Source organism: Haemaphysalis longicornis, unplaced genomic scaffold (genome assembly GCF_048455015.1).
Source record: "Haemaphysalis longicornis isolate Haplotype H1 unplaced genomic scaffold, Haemaphysalis longicornis Haplotype H1 scaffold_7, whole genome shotgun sequence".
NCBI classification, from domain to species: domain Eukaryota; kingdom Metazoa; phylum Arthropoda; class Arachnida; order Ixodida; family Ixodidae; genus Haemaphysalis; species Haemaphysalis longicornis.
The window spans coordinates 44129550-44147007 of NW_027526422.1; the positions used below are offsets into that span (position 1 = coordinate 44129550).

At 48.4% G+C, this 17458-nt stretch overlaps 2 protein-coding genes across 3 annotated transcripts in view; both read right to left on the reverse strand.

The window, feature by feature from the left end:
- Nep3 (M13 family metallopeptidase neprilysin 3) overlaps positions 1-16004 on the reverse strand; it is a 133962-nt gene extending 117958 nt beyond the window's left edge. For both annotated transcript variants that reach the window (XM_077677022.1, XM_077677020.1), the window contains exon 1: positions 15734-16004. The gene's annotated coding sequence lies outside the window, so the exon portion shown is untranslated. The remainder of the gene's footprint in view (positions 1-15733) is intronic.
- Positions 4780-5295, reverse strand: LOC144146277 (uncharacterized). The gene has a single exon (XM_077678238.1). The coding sequence runs from the start codon at positions 5293-5295 to the stop codon at positions 4780-4782; it is 516 nt and encodes a 171-aa protein (XP_077534364.1).
- Positions 16005-17458: the final 1454 nt, after the last annotated feature.

Below are 17458 nucleotides of genomic sequence, written 5' to 3' on the forward strand. Positions count from 1 at the left end.
GGAAACAATCAAACTCAAAAAGGCCGCAAAGACGACTCTATCATTGCATTGAGCTTCATTTACTTGTAACTAGTGAAGCTGCAAACGTTGCAGAATTCCCGTCTGTTGTCAGTACTTCTACGGGATAAGTATGGTAACAGAAAACGGCTGTAAGCACTGCTTTATCGAAACTATCCATGAACAAATTATACGAGCATTAATTCAGAATTATTCCAAGGAAGTTGTGTGTCTTTATTTGACCAATATTTGGCAAGTCACCATACATAGGTCCATTTAGTTAACGGCCAATACACCTTCGCTGGTCTTCCATCATCGCAGCAGTGGAAGGGCTCTAAATTTTGATTGATTGATTGATTGATTGATTGATTGATTGATTGATTGATTGATTGATTGATTGATTGATTGATTGATTGATTGATTGATTGATTGATTGATTGATTGATTGATTGATTGATTTTAGGGTTTCACGTGCCGACGTAACGCAGGCGATGAGGGGCGCCGCAGTGGAGGGCTCCGGATTAATTTTGACCTCCTGGGGATCTTTAACCTGCGGCGAAATCTCGAACAAACGGGCGTTTTCGCTTTTCGCCTCCATCAGAAAAGCGGCCGCCGCGGCGGGCGGCTCGAAATTTTTGGAATCGGTCGCTTGCACTCTCTTCACTATTACCTCATCACGTTAGCGTTTATCTATTCATTTTCCTTGTTCCGTGTTTCGCCATATACAGATGACGAGTCCTATGATCTGCGTAAGGCTATCCAAGGTTATACCTTGACAAACTGTCCCTATATACCACGGGAGATGAGCGGTGGCCGGTAATAAAAAATGTGCGAACAAAAATAAAACGGGGATGGAAGGCGGTTGCACGGAAAGCTCCTGTGACGCAAGTGGTTTCAGCTTGACACCCGGTTATTTCAGCGAAGCGTTTTGAACCTGCGGTTTACGCAAAGCCGCACCCTCACATTCGTCACGCCTCTAGCTACTACGCAAAAGCAGTTCATATATTATTTCTTACTCCCGGACGGCACGTTTGCGCTGAGTGCGTGTGTGTGTCTTTGTGCAACAACTCAGGTGCCTTTGTTCGCAGTGTGTTTGTTCTGCCTCCACTCGAATCACGCGGAATATTGCATAAGTGCTTCTGTTCAACGTTGAAACAGACACGCCCTCTTCTGACCTTTTCCTTCGTCATTTCCTTGATTAGGGGAGAAGCACCTTAGGACCTCGCTTTGTCCGTGGCTTGTCCCTTGGCATGCGTGTACACAGTGCTGCGCATGTGCGAGGAGCATTGGATTGGATAGGATTGGATTGGATTGAAATTGATTAGATTCGATTGGAATAAATTGAATTGTACCGGATTAGCTTGGATTGGAATTGTATATACTCTACACACACATTGTTACTCATTTACATGCGCGAGTGGCCAATACCACGGGTGATTTACGGTAAGAACGATCCCCAGTGCTTCACCCACTCGTCATGATTCACTTCGTGGAGATGCGTGAATTGTTTTTTTTTTTGTTCTGCCTCCCCCGAATCACGCGGAATATTGCATAAGTGCTTCTGTTCAACGTTGAAACAGGCACGCCCTCTTCCGACCTTTTCCTTCGTCATTTCCTTTGTTTCGTTTTCCCCTCTCTTTTGTTTCCGTCTCTTCTTTTTGTCTCCCTCCATTTTTTTTTTCTTTTAAAGGCGTACGATTCGGTTGACCCATTCATCCGTCATCCTCCGCTTCCTCGATGCCCCTTCCTCCCCCGCTCGGCTCGTCCGAAGGATCGACGAGGTTTACGTGCTCGCGACAGCGCGTAAAGATATATTGCGACGCGCCTCGGTTGCGGGCTGCAGCTTGGCGTCGTAAATCAGCTTCATCCTCCGAGACGCACACACGTCTGAAGGATCCCGCTGGCAACATACCGTACTACAGGCAGGCGCCTCGCTTCCACCTTCGAGCCCAGAGGACTGTTTCGTCTCAACCTTAGCTCGCACGTATGATGTCGGATCGCGGTTGAAGAGGTTTCATTTCAATACTGTTCAACGCTCAGATGGCGCATGCGTCGAAATTTGCGATAGTATAAACCGACAGCGAGTAAAGAGGTACAGGCGCCGTCAAAAGTAATTGGAACACGCCCTCGTAAATTTACATGAAGTTCTTCTTCTGGAAACTGCCTGGCTGCATTGGTGTGCGTTGAAAGGAGTCCCCACTAATAGAAAAAAAAAAGCCTCTTGTAAAGCGGCAATGGCGGCGAAAAAGTCAGCGAGATGAATATTTTGTGATATATACAAATCCTTGTTCCAAATACGTATGGCGGCACCTGTGCACCAGATAACAAAATTGAATGACATCGGTCTTGCTGAAATGCTCTGAGAGCAAAGCTGTTAAATGCCAAAAGAATAGTGTTGAAAAAAAAAAAAGAATGACGAATGCACTTTGAGTTGCAATTTGATAATACTTTATTTACCGGGACGCGCTGAATATGAGTGCAAGAAACAAAACAGGATTCCTTTTAATTTGCGTTTCAGCATACGCTTGCATTAATCAGCGTAATGAACTCGGAAGGATTACAGTTTTATCCTAGCAGACAAGCATGAGGCTGTCCGTTTTATGGTGGCTTTATCAGTAACACAGTTGCAATGGCTTAGGAGCGCGGCCTCATGTTATTTGTATTGAAACGGCGACTGATAATTATCCGAGATACCGGTTTAGACAAAGCTCCGCACTCTTGTGTAGTCGTTTGAGCAGTCAAGCATCACATAATTTGTTGCGGGGTAACTCCGGTAAAACATGAGCCACATCTCTTTTTAAGGATTCCGAAATTTTTACACCCCCACTGTGAACTGTTACGGGGAAATGAAACTCGGCGTAACGACAGAGCCGCCTTAGCGCGTAGTTGCTGTATGATTTTGTCCCAAAAATATCTGCATTAAATTGGAAGCTACAAAGCATTAGCGAGAACGTTGCATTTGCGCAAGGCGTTTTCTGCCGACGAACAATAGGAAAAATTACGAACGTATTCTAATCGCTTCAGTGCAAAATGGAGGCGCGTACCCGCTAGGTAAGGTAAGCGCTCGGTGCAAATGACACTATTTATTTATTTATTTATTTATTTATTTATTTATTTATTTATTTATTTATTTATTTATTTAGATTGCAAATCCAAACTCCGGTTAAAGAATCGATAGGATGTAGATTGACGCAGTATGCCAAGAGGTCCTCATGGGAGCCTCTGAGCATCTCCTTAATTTAACTTGATAAGTTTAGCCCTTCGAGGCAGCATTTCAGTTTTAAGGCACGCTGCAGTGGAGCGTCCACGAATAGTTTAAAACCTCTCGGGCTTCTGCCGACCCTACCAAGGCTCCTGCACACGGGCGGTTTTGCATTTCATCTCAATAAATGACACAGCTGTCGGCTCGGGATATAGCTCGAAACGTTCTTACCCCGTGGCCTTGGAAACTGCGTCCTGGCAGAAGGTCAGAATACCCGTTTAATTTTTGCACGGCCCGGATTTCCTGATACTTTATCGTAAGTGTGGCTTAGTGTACGGCACACTTAGAGGGATATGTAGGGAATTGGCTCGAAATGTCACCATAGCGTCAGTTACAGCTAGGAAGGCTAATATGTCGTTTACACCAGCAATGGAAACAGTTAGATTCTTGTCTGGAACATTTCATACCCATTAGCTTCGTTAAAAAAAAAGAAAGCTATTGTGCTTACCAGTAAGCACTTCGAAATGCTTATATGTATGGTCATAAATGTGAGCGCGGAAATTTTAACTTGAACGAGTAGCGTACCATGTTAGGCTAATTGGCGACTAGATACTGATTATTGAACGGTGCACATTTTCTGACATGGGAGAGGCAGAGAAGAACACAACACAAGCGCTGTTTCTACCCTTGTCAAAAACTGTGCTCTGTTCAATCTTCAGCAATTACCCTGAACGCTGTGATATTTAGATTTTTCCCACGGTAGGAAATGTAATGTCATAGTTCAGCTTAGTATCTCTGATATAGGCTCACTGCACATAATTTTTTTTATAAATTATGTTTTAGTATTTCACGGTTGTGAAGAAAATTTCCCTCGAACACGCGTTCAGGCCCTATATATTGCGTTCGCGTTTCCTTTTGGCCTGATTGTATTACCGTATGTTTACATACCCTGCTGGCAGATGAAAAGTTCAAGCTTGGGATGAGTTCAGGCTCCTGCTTATTGGTATTTTAGATACGTGAATAAAGTAAACGAAGAAGAAAGCAAGGACAACGCTTTCAAGCACAAAACACAGTCCTACTTTCCGTCTCCATGTGTTTACTGCACATGGAACATTCCGTCTCCATGTTTTTACTGCACATGGAGATCTCGCCACGTGCACTGTGTCCCCCTGCAGCGCCCATGTCCGCTGATGTACCTGCTCTGTGCCCCATACCATCACCATGAACTTAGCTTGGCTAAACCGCAGTTGCAGCTTCGTCATCTCTGAGCCACAGATGTCCAGCAGGTGTTGCAGCTCTTCCGGCGATTCTGCCATGACGGCGAAGTCATGCGCGTACATCAGGGCTGGGACTCGATGGACCACCTGTTGCCCCTCTACCTGGTGTTCCAACCGGTAACCACTACATGAAAACTCCAACTGGTGCGTCACTCCTGCCACATACAACATGAAAAGAAGTGGGGAGAGAGGACATCCCTGCCGCAGACCGCGTGGTATGTCAACTGGCGCCATAGTCTTCTTGCCACCCCATTCAACTTGTGCTGTGATGTCCTCGTACAGTGCCTGGAGCAGGTAGAGATCTTACTCTTCCAGGTCATGTTCTCGGAGCAGCTCCCACAGCATCTCCCGATTCACCCGATCGTAGGCCTTGGAGACATCTAGGAACGCCCCATAGAGCGGGCTCCCGGTCTGCAGGGCGATTTCTATGCACTGCGTAAGGACCAACAAGTTGTCCTCAATGCGTCTGCCGACCCGTAAGCCTGCCTGCAGCTCCCCCAATGCACATTTGCGTTCGGCCCAGCGCTGCAGCCGGCTCTTCACAACCTGCATGGCCATTCGGTACAACACCGGAGTGATGGCTATACGTCTGCAGTTGTGGTCCATCCTATCCCCGGTGCCTTTATACAAGGGGCGAACCCTACTGCGCTTCCAGTCCCGAGGAATCTCTGCTTCCACTAGGACCCGTGACAGCAAGTCCCCCACTCGCACCCTGGCTTTCGGGCCCAACGCCTTGATGAGACTCATGGGGATGCCATCCACCCCCAAGGCCGTTCCCGCGTCCACTCTTCGGGTAGCTTGCTTGACTTTGCGGTCCATCGGTGCCTGTCGCAGGTCGGCTGGCAGAGTTCTGTCGTCGTGGAGGGTGGCAGTTCTCCCAGTCGGCTGCGCCACCTGTTCGCCGGGTTCACTCGGGGAGATCCCTGTGTCCTCGTACCGTTGGAGCGCGCGCAGCCATTCTTCGAGCAGAGGCACGCAAGCCGCTCCCTCCAGTGTCTGTTCGTCTCCTGATGCGCGGAGTCGGCCCTGTGGAGCTGTTCTACTCCCCGATTGAATGTGGCGCCAGAAACGTTGAGGCGCCTGCCTCCCTGCGCTCTGTAGATCGGCCAGAAAACGCTGGCTCAGATCCCTTATTCGAGATTGCACCAGAGCTGCTGCCTCTCGCTTACGCGCTAGAAATTCTGCCCACGCATCCGCTGTGGCTTCATGGTCCGTGTACATGCTCAGCCGCCGGTGTAGGCGGCTGGCTTCACGCCGGCGCTTAATGGCCATTGCTAAGGCGACACGCATGGTTGCCAGCATGCGCTCCACGCCAGTGAATACAACCTATAAATACAGCGCGAATTCAAAAACCAGCCTTACCCCAGCACCTGTCGAAGTCTAAGGCCATTGAATTGGAGCGTCTTCATCAGAACAAAATATCTGACGAATCCACATCGTTTCTGGAGTCATCACTGCTGCTGGGGTAGCAAAAATCACCTGCAGCAGCTGCCGAAGACCCTGCCACAGCTGTCCGCTTTTGCGGAGCGCGGCGTGAAGTGCACGCCATTTTCGCGCAACTCGCCGCTATCGCGGGTTCACATTTCACTCCCTGACACCACCTCCGCATGTGAAATGTCAACAAAAGATAGAGAAATCGAAAAAAAGTGTTCTCAATAACTACGCCAGATGGCGATAGCGTTCGGCCAGGCGCCGTTTTAGCTTTCGCGGGAAGTTTGAAATCATCGGAACTCCGTGACCATGGCCTATGGCGCCGTAAGGAAAGAGTTTTAAATAGCCAGCCATGCACCTTTACACAGTTCTTGGCGACGCCTGTCGTCAAACATTGGCAATAGACCTTTCTGGTCGTGCGTTGTCGAGGCTGCAATATCTCAGCGTTCCCGAACATACCGCATAGAAAAAGAGGTTCCCATGTAGGATTGGCACCGCCGCCCCTCCATTATGGCGATGCGAACAGGTGTTATGTGTTAGGTATGTTTACATATCACATTCTGTGGCAACGCCTCGGTTGAGAGAAATCAATAACCGGGTGGTAAGCGTGCTCACGCAGTTGATGACGCGGAGAATAAGGCTGTCTGCCTGCTGATGCACGGCTTGGCCAGTTAACAACGATGACTGATAATTTTGACGATGCTATCATTCATCTGGTTGGATATATTGCTATCCAATTAGCGCTCAGCTTTCTCCATTGACAGCGGCACCTGGGAGCCCCTCGTTAATGATGTCACGGGACGGGACAATCCCCATGGTGCGATGGCCCACCACCAAGGATGACGACGAAGAAGAGCTGTGTGGGCGGCGCAGCCAGGCCTGGCTCGGTTAAGGCTTGATGTAAATTGTTCTTCACCATTATGTAAATACATCGCTTCATCGCCACATGGTTCGTGTCACCTGCCGCCACGTTACATTTGGTAGAGGTGCGGGGTACATCGTCTTGTTGTGGTCTCGACTGGGCTGGGGCGGCCCGGCGCGGCTTCATTGTCCTTGGCGGCTGCGTCCACGCCGATGCGATGCAATGCTGGGGCCAGGATGGGGATGACGAACCTGCACCCTCCACCAAATCTCATCTGCCGCCACGTTACAATGTTTCTATTTCTGACTATTCATATTTCCTGTCAGAAAATGTGTCCCCAAGGGGACACGATCTCACCGATATTGTATACAACCTGTCTAAAAGACAGGTTTCAGGGTGTTTAGAAAACATGTACAGGAACCATCTGGACTGCGGGTCAACAGAGAATACTGGAGCTACTTCAGAATCTCCGATGACATAGTCTTATTTAGTTAGTCCCGCCTGGATTTAGACTTAACAAATATGCTTCAATAACACTACTCTGAAAGCTTAACTGAGGGGTTCAAAATAAACACAACTAAATCAAGCGTAACGTTAAACAAGCATGCAAAGAGTGAAGGGGAAGAAAAAAGCGAACGGAAAGGCCAAAAGGTTAGCTAGGCGTTCGCAACTCGGCACTGGGGGAGGGGTGTTCAACGAAGAAAGAGAGGGAAGACGAAAAGGATGGATAGGAGGGGACACGCGCACGTGTTCTATTCTCTTTGGGGGCTCTACAGTCGTTCGTCTAAGCTGTGTCCTTCAGCAAAACGTAGAAGGGCTTCTGTCGCCTTCTGCAAAGTCGGTGGTAGAGATCGATATCCTAAGATGGCCTCTACTGTGAACGGTTGATTGTCCAGTCGCCTGAGCTCGGTGTCAAAACCACTTTTTAAGATCTTAGACAAAGTGTCAGTGTTAATCCAAGTCCCGAGAAAAAAAATTAAGCGCAGAATTTATATTGGCTAAGCCGCAATCGGCAAGTACCCTGAAATTTGAGGTAGAAAGCTACCTCTTTCACTAAAAATACGGGCATACAACCAAGGTGTTCTTTCGGTAATGACGTACGGGACAGAAGCTTGAGGTTTCCCAAACACCCTAAAAGAAAACTTCTAACTTTTCTTTTAAGGTTAGTTGATTTGATGAATAAACGTTCGTTGTGAAATGGAAATGAGAAGCGCCAATGTGCCAATGGAAAACGCCAATGAGAAAAGCCTATGTACCAGTCATGTTCATAAAGTTGGCGTTCCTTCTTTCAGCACTAAGGCCTTTTTTTCATTCCTTCATCCCACGCACCTCTAGCGACTGGAACCACCTTGCTTCTGATATCGCTACAATTAGCAACCCGGATTTGTTTCGTACCATTGTGTCTAATATCATCTTTTAGGTCTTCTGACTGTGTATAACGTGTCATTGCTTTCTGCGAATTTCACTTGTCCAATGTATGTTTTTTTTTTATTTGGATCATATTTGCAATGAATGCCAAAAATTGTCACCAATGCAAACCTCAGCCGCACTTCTCACATCGCAACAGGAAGATTGCGACCTTATTTACCCGCATAACTTCGTTTTGTAGAGGTTATAACTACTTCTGTTCTGCTATTTATACTGCAGTTTCCTCATGTGTTGTGTTGTATTTACCCACTCCCCTCTTCAATGCAATTGCCTTGAGGGTATTCAAAATAGAAAAAAATCCAATTGATACGCATGGTATAGACACTTGCCCTGTGGGGGTCTGAAATTCCACGTCCTCAATTGCTGTAAATAAATAAATAAATAAATAAACAAACAAATAAATAAATAAATAAATAAATAAATAAATAAATAAATAAATAAATAAATAAATAAATAAATAAATAATGAAGAACCAGGCTCCAGTCACTGCGGGATAAGCGAAGGCAGCCCGAGCCTGCGCGGTGTGCCTTAATTACGGTCAACGCGAGCGTGTCCGCGACGAAAGGTGTCCCAATGCAAAATGTGCGGGTGAAAGTGACCGAACAGCCAGTACACCGCCCACTGCTTACAAAACATTCGCTGCTCCACTCCCGGGCTTCGGGCGGGTGAAGCCGAGATTGCGGTGTAATTGAGCCGACATGCTGCGACTGCTACGCTTGTCTCAAACGGTGCATGATGCGGCCTCCCGAAACGGTGGCACAGCGGGCCAGCTCGCCTCCCCGTCGGCCGACATTGTAGGCACATCCCCCGCGCAATGACAACACGGGGCTGCCTATGACCTCGTGACGTGAGTCATTAGTGCGCCTCGATTAACCGCATTGTTGAGTCTGGGGCTCATTACTGTCATTAAAGAGTCTGCGAGGTCGATGTGCCTAACCAGTGAACATTGAATGAGGATCCGACGGTGTAGAAGCAGTCAGCGAAAACAGACGGCGGATGCTCATAAGGCGTACGAAAGGTGAGGATTACGCAGTTGGCGGTCACGTGACACAAGGTCTGAGCAGCTCGCTGGTGGCACTGTGTGGTTTTACTAGGGTAGCAGTCGCATATAAATATCAATCATCACTGCGGAAAGTGAGTATAGTCAGAGGGCATCCGACACGTAATCGGAAGGCGTGGTTCGGTCTCCACTCTCGATACCTGCACTTTCTTTTCTAACTTAAACCAAGAGAATAACTGCACTAACAGTAATGATAATAATATTGCTACGGACGTAACAAATGGATGAAGGCTTTATTTACAAGTCCTGCGGAGCCACAGGCAAGACGTGGTACCACAGACGCCGGTCAGCAGCGAGCCGGGGAAAACTCTTCTTCGCCCTCCTCTTCTACGTGCCAGCATACCCCCTGGATCCCGTTCCACTGGGACATACCCTACACAGGCGATTGACTGCCGACTAACGTAACAGACAACCTATTGATTGTCGTGTACCTAACACTGTAACAATATAAACATTGAACAAAAAGCTCCGTCCGATGACAGCACAAGAAAAATAAAACAACGGAAAAGACAGTTAGCTGCCCCGGCAGCGTATTTTCAAACGCTTCGCTAAACAGCGCCCCACGTGACATGGGTCTTCACGCGATACAGAACATTCATTAAAGTGGCCATAGGCTGCGCACCAAACCTAAAGCGGCCTAAACATACCAAACCTCCATTTCATTTATAAAAAAAACACAAACAATTGAGGTGCTCCGCAATAAAAAAACATTGTTCAGAAGAAAATCAAAGTAGACCCGCTGAGATTCGAACCCAGGCCGTCTGTGCAAGTACCCAGAAGTCTACGTCAAGACCACACACTTTTTTTCTTTATTACGTCAAGGCCACACACGATCGGGGAAATCGTTTTAGCAGCAACTCAATAGAATAGCACACGCAGTGACATCCCACATGTCACGTGGGGTGCTGTGCAGCGAAGCGTTCGGAAACACGCTCCCCGGCAGGACGTTGCTACATTTCCAAATAATTTGTAAAGGATGCACCGGGCCAAATAGCATTCCCCCCCTTTCTCCCTGCCTGCCTTACCAAGACACCGCAATGCCACTACTTCTAGTTCAAAGGCAGTAGCTTCGCCCAAACGACGGGTAATATGAATATATTCTGAAGAAAGTGCTCCCCTACGAGAATGGACGCGAAAACAAACACGAAACGAGGCATATAAGAACAATACCCTGGGGAAGGAAAAAAGTAGCAGTAGTTTTAAAAACGCTTCATTCACGTCCGGACAAACTCGCACAAAACAAAACAAAGAAACAAAACGCGCATGCCGCTTATTGACGAGAAGGTTGTACAGACAAAAAAAAAAAAGAGAGAGAGAGAGAGAGTAGAATGCGGTGAAGAGTCGCCGGGAAGATTGTGGTCGCGCCCGGCACCGAAATAAGCAGAGACGTCAAACGCGTGCGCACACTTTGTCGATAACACCTGGTTGTCATCGCGGCTGTTTCCGAGAATGGATGTGACACAAACAAGAAGAAAAAACGAGCGAACACACAGTGTCCCACCCGGCCTCGGAGGAGCGCGGCCCCATTTGGAGAGCTCGGAAGGGTGGGGACAATCCGACAGGAAACGTATAGTGCGTTTTGCCGCCGGCACCCGCGGCCGCACGGGGGAAAGTGCGCTAGTTCTAAGTGGCAGCGCTAAGACCAGCGCTCATTTTCAAAAACGTCATTCGGTTCTTTCTTGTTTGTGCAGGTCAACCAAACATCTTAAAAAGAAAAGCTTGCCGATCGAAGAATAAGGCACTTACTGGAATTCCCCCCGGGTCTGCTGCTTGCTTGTTCCTTTGCCCGCGCCCTCAGCCACCTCTCTCCTGGCTGACTGGTTCACTTCGATAAGTTTTCCGACCAAGCGCGACAACTCGATCTTCTCTACCACCGCATTGTTTGATACCATCACCGCTAGGAAATGACAACAAACAAGAAGGTGGCTTTCGTCGAACAACCCTAACAACGTTGGTGCTTGACTCTCACGTTTAGGCTTGAAAGCAAAGCCTGCTGCGTTGTTGTCGTTCCTTCGGCGCTTGCATCGATGGTTCTGGAGGTTTGTTTTAGCGTGCTTCATCAGTCCGACATAACAATGTGCTCCGGAAACGTCCCTGTGGTTAGACCGGCTGCCCCAGTAATGAACCTCCTATCGAAATACGTTGGTGGGATGGAAAAATGGCCGTTTGAGTTCCACTCGCCGTTATCCGCTGTTTTTCTAATACTTTTGAACATGAAGCAATGCGTTTTTGTTCCTGCGACTGTTAATGTTTGTGTGCGTTACGATGCGATTACGTGTCCTCACTCGCTTCCACTCTTCGTCAGAGTAGCAAGCCAAGCTCGCTGGTGGGCTGACTTATCGGAATAATTAAAATCTCTCTCTCTCTCTCTCTCTCTCTCTCTCTCTCTCTCTCTCTCTCTCTCTCTCTCTCTCTCTCTCTCTCTCTCTCTCTCTCTCTCTCTCTCTCTCTCTCTCTCTCTCTCTCAATGCGTTGGATGCTACGCTGAACTAAAAACACGCTCATGTTTCGCGCCCGGAGCAGACTGAAACTAATCACCTGAACGCTGTCTCCCACCCAGTCGCACGGTGACGAGAAATCAAAGCTCCCGCAATTTTATCGGGATCAGCCCTATTTACCACGGCCTAGAAAAACGCTCACATCGTTACCCTGCTTATCCGAGAGGTTGACAACGTCGAACGGTCATCATGAACTCAGCCGCACGACCAAGCCGAACGGTAAACTTTGACAGGTAGATAGCAGATCCATGCTTCTCCGTGGCAGTGGCACAGACATTTGGCCGTGGAGGGAGCGCAACAGCTCGGCGAATGTAGCTGATTAAAGGTAGACCTATTGTGAATGCGTTGTGGCATTTGACTTGGAAACTTCTGTTAGGAAGCGTGTCTTAGCGACACGCACTCAAGCTTACACGAGTCATTTCAGCACGCCGAGTAGCAAAGTAGGTCCCCGGTAAATGTGTTGCTTTCTTGGCGTTGCGAACGCGGATACGCACCGTGTTATAGAAGAGAACGAGGAGAATTTTAAGAATAATTATAATAGTGCAAGGGCGCATTTACTACAGTATATGAAGTTCGTAGGTGTCCTCAGTATTCTTTCATCATTTTTTTTCAGCGAGTTGCTTTTTCGTGTTTTTAGAACTAAAACAGAACAAAGCTTTTTGCGTCGTTATTCAGCCGCACCTGACCTTACAGTGCAAGTTCTGCATCGAATCGCCCTGCAACGAACAGAAAGTAACGCGAAAGCTAGATCCTATTTCATGTGTCCATGTTTGAGAGTTAGATGCCAATGGGGTTTGAACTTTATTTTTAGGATACTGAGTGGTATTCTTCTAACTGATGCCAGGTACGAAATATAGCTGGGGTCATCGTCGTGGCACTTCACTGAGCTTTCTTTTATTGCGCTGATACTACGATCTGCGTATTTTTGTCCCTTTGTTATCAGCCGCAAAGAGATGCTTTATCTCTGTTGATTTTTTTCAGGGAATAAATCATGCATTTAGGCATATTAAATAGTGTTTTCTACAAAACCGGTACAATTTAATGAGGCATGTGGCATTTGTCAAAATAAGGAAAGTATAAAATTTGCGAAAACAAAATCGTAAATTGAATGTTCAGTATGTGAAAAGGTTAAAAAAAGAATATTAGAACAAGAAGACCGAGATAGCAAACTCTGCAAATATTGGTAAAAAAAAATCAGCATCTTTGAATTTCATCGGTTAAAAAAAAAGAGTATCCGTCGGCATCATACCACACACTATAGAGCGGACGGTATCGCTACTTCAAGATTAAACACGATATCATCCCGTCATTTCAAAATGTGAAAGTTGTTAACAAACACGTCAGCATGGTTTAACTGTATCATTAAACTTGACGTACCATTTTTTTTGTATTTTGTTCATAAACTACTAGAATGTTCAGAAACTCCAAATTTCACAAACACAAACTTCACATAACGTCGTGAACACGGCCTTTTACTACTGAGTAGTATTCATATCTTTCCTGCTTCAATATCCACGCAAGGAGCCCAATATGACATTCTGCTTCCAGCCACTTTAAATCCAACACCTTTCTTTGGGCTCAACAATTTGCAGTTCATCATTCAGAGACAGTCCGAAAAAAATGTTTCTTTTCGTTGCGTACTATAAGGGCGGATAAAAAAATATGGTAAAGCTAAGTTACCATCAAGACACATTGCCGCATAACCATTCATCTTATCTGAAATTCACGGCTGCGCATGAATATTCAAAGGCGTCCTAGCGGAGGAACTAGATACGTGTTTCTTATATCTTTTTACGCCCCCGTATAAGTGCTGCCATCATGCGATTTCTCTTTTCGGGCGTACTCCACAAAATACCCCAGGAGCTGACTGCTGTAACCTGATGTGTGCCTCATCAAGCATTCAGTTTCATGCTAGCATCAACACAGCTCCTTTCGTTTCAATAAACCTTTCTTTCCCTCTCAGCACATAAGTATGAAGGATAGTCGTTGACTTTTTTGTTGGTGGAGTTTTTTTTTCTCTCTCTCTTCTTTGAGCTCATTGCGCTGAATATAAACGTATAATTGCTGTAGATGTGTGCTTCTTCTGATGTAGTTATTGAATAAGGTCATGTAAAGAAACAGAAGAAAAAAGTGAACAGATTAACCTCAACACGTCTGTTTCTCCCAATTCAAAACTCATTAGGAAAAACATCAAAGTTTTGCGGCAAGCTTGAACCAAATTATAGTGCTGCTCTTTAGACATCTCTACCAATAAAATGAGCGAAACCTCGCGCGGGGGACTTCAAGGTGCGTTAAGCGCAACTGCGGTAAAAACGGAATAACGCAGCTTCCTTGTCGTTCACCAACGCCCACTCGACGCTCACTCTTATCACAACCCCGCAAAGCGCACTTTGCTGTACGACGCCATAGGCACGCAAGAAAGCCCACCCTCCGACAGCGGTGGGGCTACTGCTGCGCGACAGTGAAGCCCTCATCACATCACCTGCCCACAACGACACGGGGCGTACAACGTCACCTGAACTTTGGCGCCAGCTACAACCCTGCCTTCTTTCAAAAAAAAAACAAAAAAAAAAACAAGACGGTTCATAAAACTTTCGAAAGGGGCCGACCTGTCATTGAACGGCAAGCGGCGAGCTTGCGTCTCACTACCTCATCCATCATCGGCGCTTACAACAGCTCACCCCCACCGCAAGCGCGCACAGACAGCTCTCTTTCGACACGAACGTCGCGCCGAAATGTGTCACGTGCGCGGGCGAAAAGTTCGAGCAACAGCAGGCGGTCAAAGACAATGCCATCGCGTAGTCGCGCGCGCTAGAGGGAAACAACAACACCGGCGGTGTCCGCGCGCGTCAAAGACGAGGCGAAAACAATGCTGGACTACCACCGGCGCCGCAGAGATCTGGCCGGAATCCAAATAGAACGCAGAAGGCGAACGCGGGGAAGCCGCTTGAATGAAGATCTCCGCTGCCGCTCCAATAGCCCCGGGCTCGCACGTGAACTGAAGAGCTCCTCCCCGAGCTAGCAAGCGCCCGTTTGTAATTAAGATTCGTTCGTTGTGTCCTCCGCGGCATCGAAACAAAGAGGACTGAGAGGAGGATGGAATTCGGTGGGAGAGGAGGGACAAAGGAAATGTATTCTTCGCACGACTTTTGTGTTCTGCGCCGCTATTGCAAGAGCGAGCGCAGACATGTACACTAAGCGCACTAGGAAACAAGCCAGCCGCGGCCGCGTCCTGATGAGGAGGAGAAAAAGGAAGGCGCCCCCAGAAATCGATAGCTGGTCCTGTTTCGCACGTATCTCCAGGTACGGGAGCCCCGGCACACGGCGCGTCCTACAGCTGGCCAACGATCGCGAGGAGGAGACCCCAGCCCTCGCGCAAGGGTGCTTTCTTCCCTGACACTCCAATCCCTCCCGGAGAGAACCAACCGCCTCACGGAGTATGCGCAGGCAGGCGGCAGCCCCTGCAAAGCCGCCAGAAAGTTTCGCGCTTTGTGACACGCTTTAGCCAAAGAGGATCTGCTTTGCATTCGCACGCCTGCGTCACGCAGTCGATGTTGCCGTCGGGAATTCAAACGGCGGAGCTGTTACTCTACACCTTTGTTTAGTCACCTCAGCGGAGCAGCGCGTAGAGCGAATTCTTAGCAAACGTCTCGTTTCGGCGCGCTTGCGAGGTCGACAGCCCCTTTTGTTAGTGCCTGCTCAAAAACTCGTCCCCTCAGCAAGCAGCGTTCACCCGCTGCCGGTTGTCCATAACGCCGAGCGAGTTCTTTCAGAACGACGGCGACGTCACAGCAGGTTCGACCTGTCGACGGTCGAACGGGCGTTCGGCGCGCAGCGCGAAACGGAGAGAAACAATAAACGAGGCCCTGTTTTGGAGCCCGGCCAAAGACGAAAAGCGAGCACCGGTGTCGGTAGGTATTTTGAAGCGCGCAGGGTGCAGCAAGGCGGCCAGCGCGCAGGTTCGGTCGGCTCGCTCACCGTCTCACGAAGACGTTGCCACGACGACGACCGGGTGATCGGCTGGCCGGTCCGGGGTGACGCGGTGCAGCAGCCTCGCGCGAGCTGACAGCGGCGGGTCCCGCTAGCGCTGCTCACACGAAGAACCCGGACGCATCGCCAGGCGTCGACGGCAGCGTTGTTGGCGAGCCCGCCATTGCCGGTGTTGCGCGCTGGCAGAAGTTAAAGCGAAGAACAGCGGGGAGCGGCCACCGCGAACACGCCGGTCTCGGGTCCGCGCGACATCTGTGGGACGCCTGGTCAGGCCCTCGGCGCCGAGCCTGGGGCGCGGACCCGCGAGGGGGCGTCCGCCGTCTGCGTGGACTTTGGCCGGGTGCGCCGGGATTCTCCGATACAATCTTCGAAGGAGCGGGCTAGGAGGCGCGCGTAGCGACACGGACTTAATTCAGCAAAGTTTGGCAGTTGGCTAGTTGGTTTTCGGACATATTGTAGTGCGTAGGTGCGCTGTGTTACACGTGTTACACAAAGACGTATGACGGACGGCAAGGTAAAGAGCAGACGGCGTGAAGAGCAAACTATCAATCACAGTAAAAGCTCGCAAATTAGAGCTCGAAGGGATTAGCGGGCTGGCGCCAGAATGAATGGAAATCGCGCCACACTGCGCGGGCAGAACACAAAGAGGCCACCTATGGACTCGTTACCGCGAATCAGGCGCTACTAATCGTTTGTGGCAGGTGATTTCGTAAGTAATGTTTCGTAAATAATAATGGCATGCGCCGGAGCACTGGCGCCCTGTGGCGCGGCGCCCTCTGTAGACGCGAAATAAGCTGTTGCAGGAGCGTAGCGCGCGCTCCACGCTGTTGTTTTTTTGTTTTGTTTTGAATTTCTAGTAATTTTGGTTTGGTTTTGATTTGCAACACATTGCTATCACTCTGGGCCGGCTTCTTCTGCAAGGAGCGATGGAAACCAGTGGATCATAGTTCGAATTAACAGTTCTGGATACAGACGCATTCGAAGTATCGGGAGTATTCCCCCATTGAACTCTGCAGGGCTCTGCCGGGACCAAGGCGTGAGTTCGAATTATCCGGAAGTTTGAATTGACAGATTTAGAATTAATGAGCGTTTACTTTATTTATTATCACAAAAGGTTAGTTTGCGTTTCACCTTGTCTGCGCTTGTTCTTCCCGTCCTCCATACGTCTTGCGTAACACGGCGCACCTATACGCGCTTCAATATGCGGCACGGACGCTCGCCGGCTTGACGCACCACCACAGCATTTCATCTATGAGTCACTTTGCACCGGATGGTTCAGGGTCGGTTCCCACCACTTGCAGTTGCCTAACGTCCAGTAGAGCTGGCGTGGGCGGTGTTTTCACACCCGTTGTCCACACAAACAACTTGTTTATCATTCGCTTCCACAAGACTTGCCTGCTGCGCAAACGATAATCGAACTCGCGACGTTGTGATCAGATGCACAAAGTCGCGTTCACCGAGTTGCCGTGAATGGTAACAGATCTATGCAAGAAACACTCTTACGTTTATATACCGAGCGCTTTAGAGTTGGGCCGCGAAAGATATCTCGTGTAAACCGGGCTCCCATCCTGACTCAAATGTAGCAAACCAAAAGAAATCTTGGCTGTTTCTTGTCTTGAAGAGATTGGTGTAACCTTATTTAGAACATGATAAATAGTAGTAAAAGTTAAACTGGAATATGAGAAGAAGTAATCGTGTTCACAAGGGAGGGGG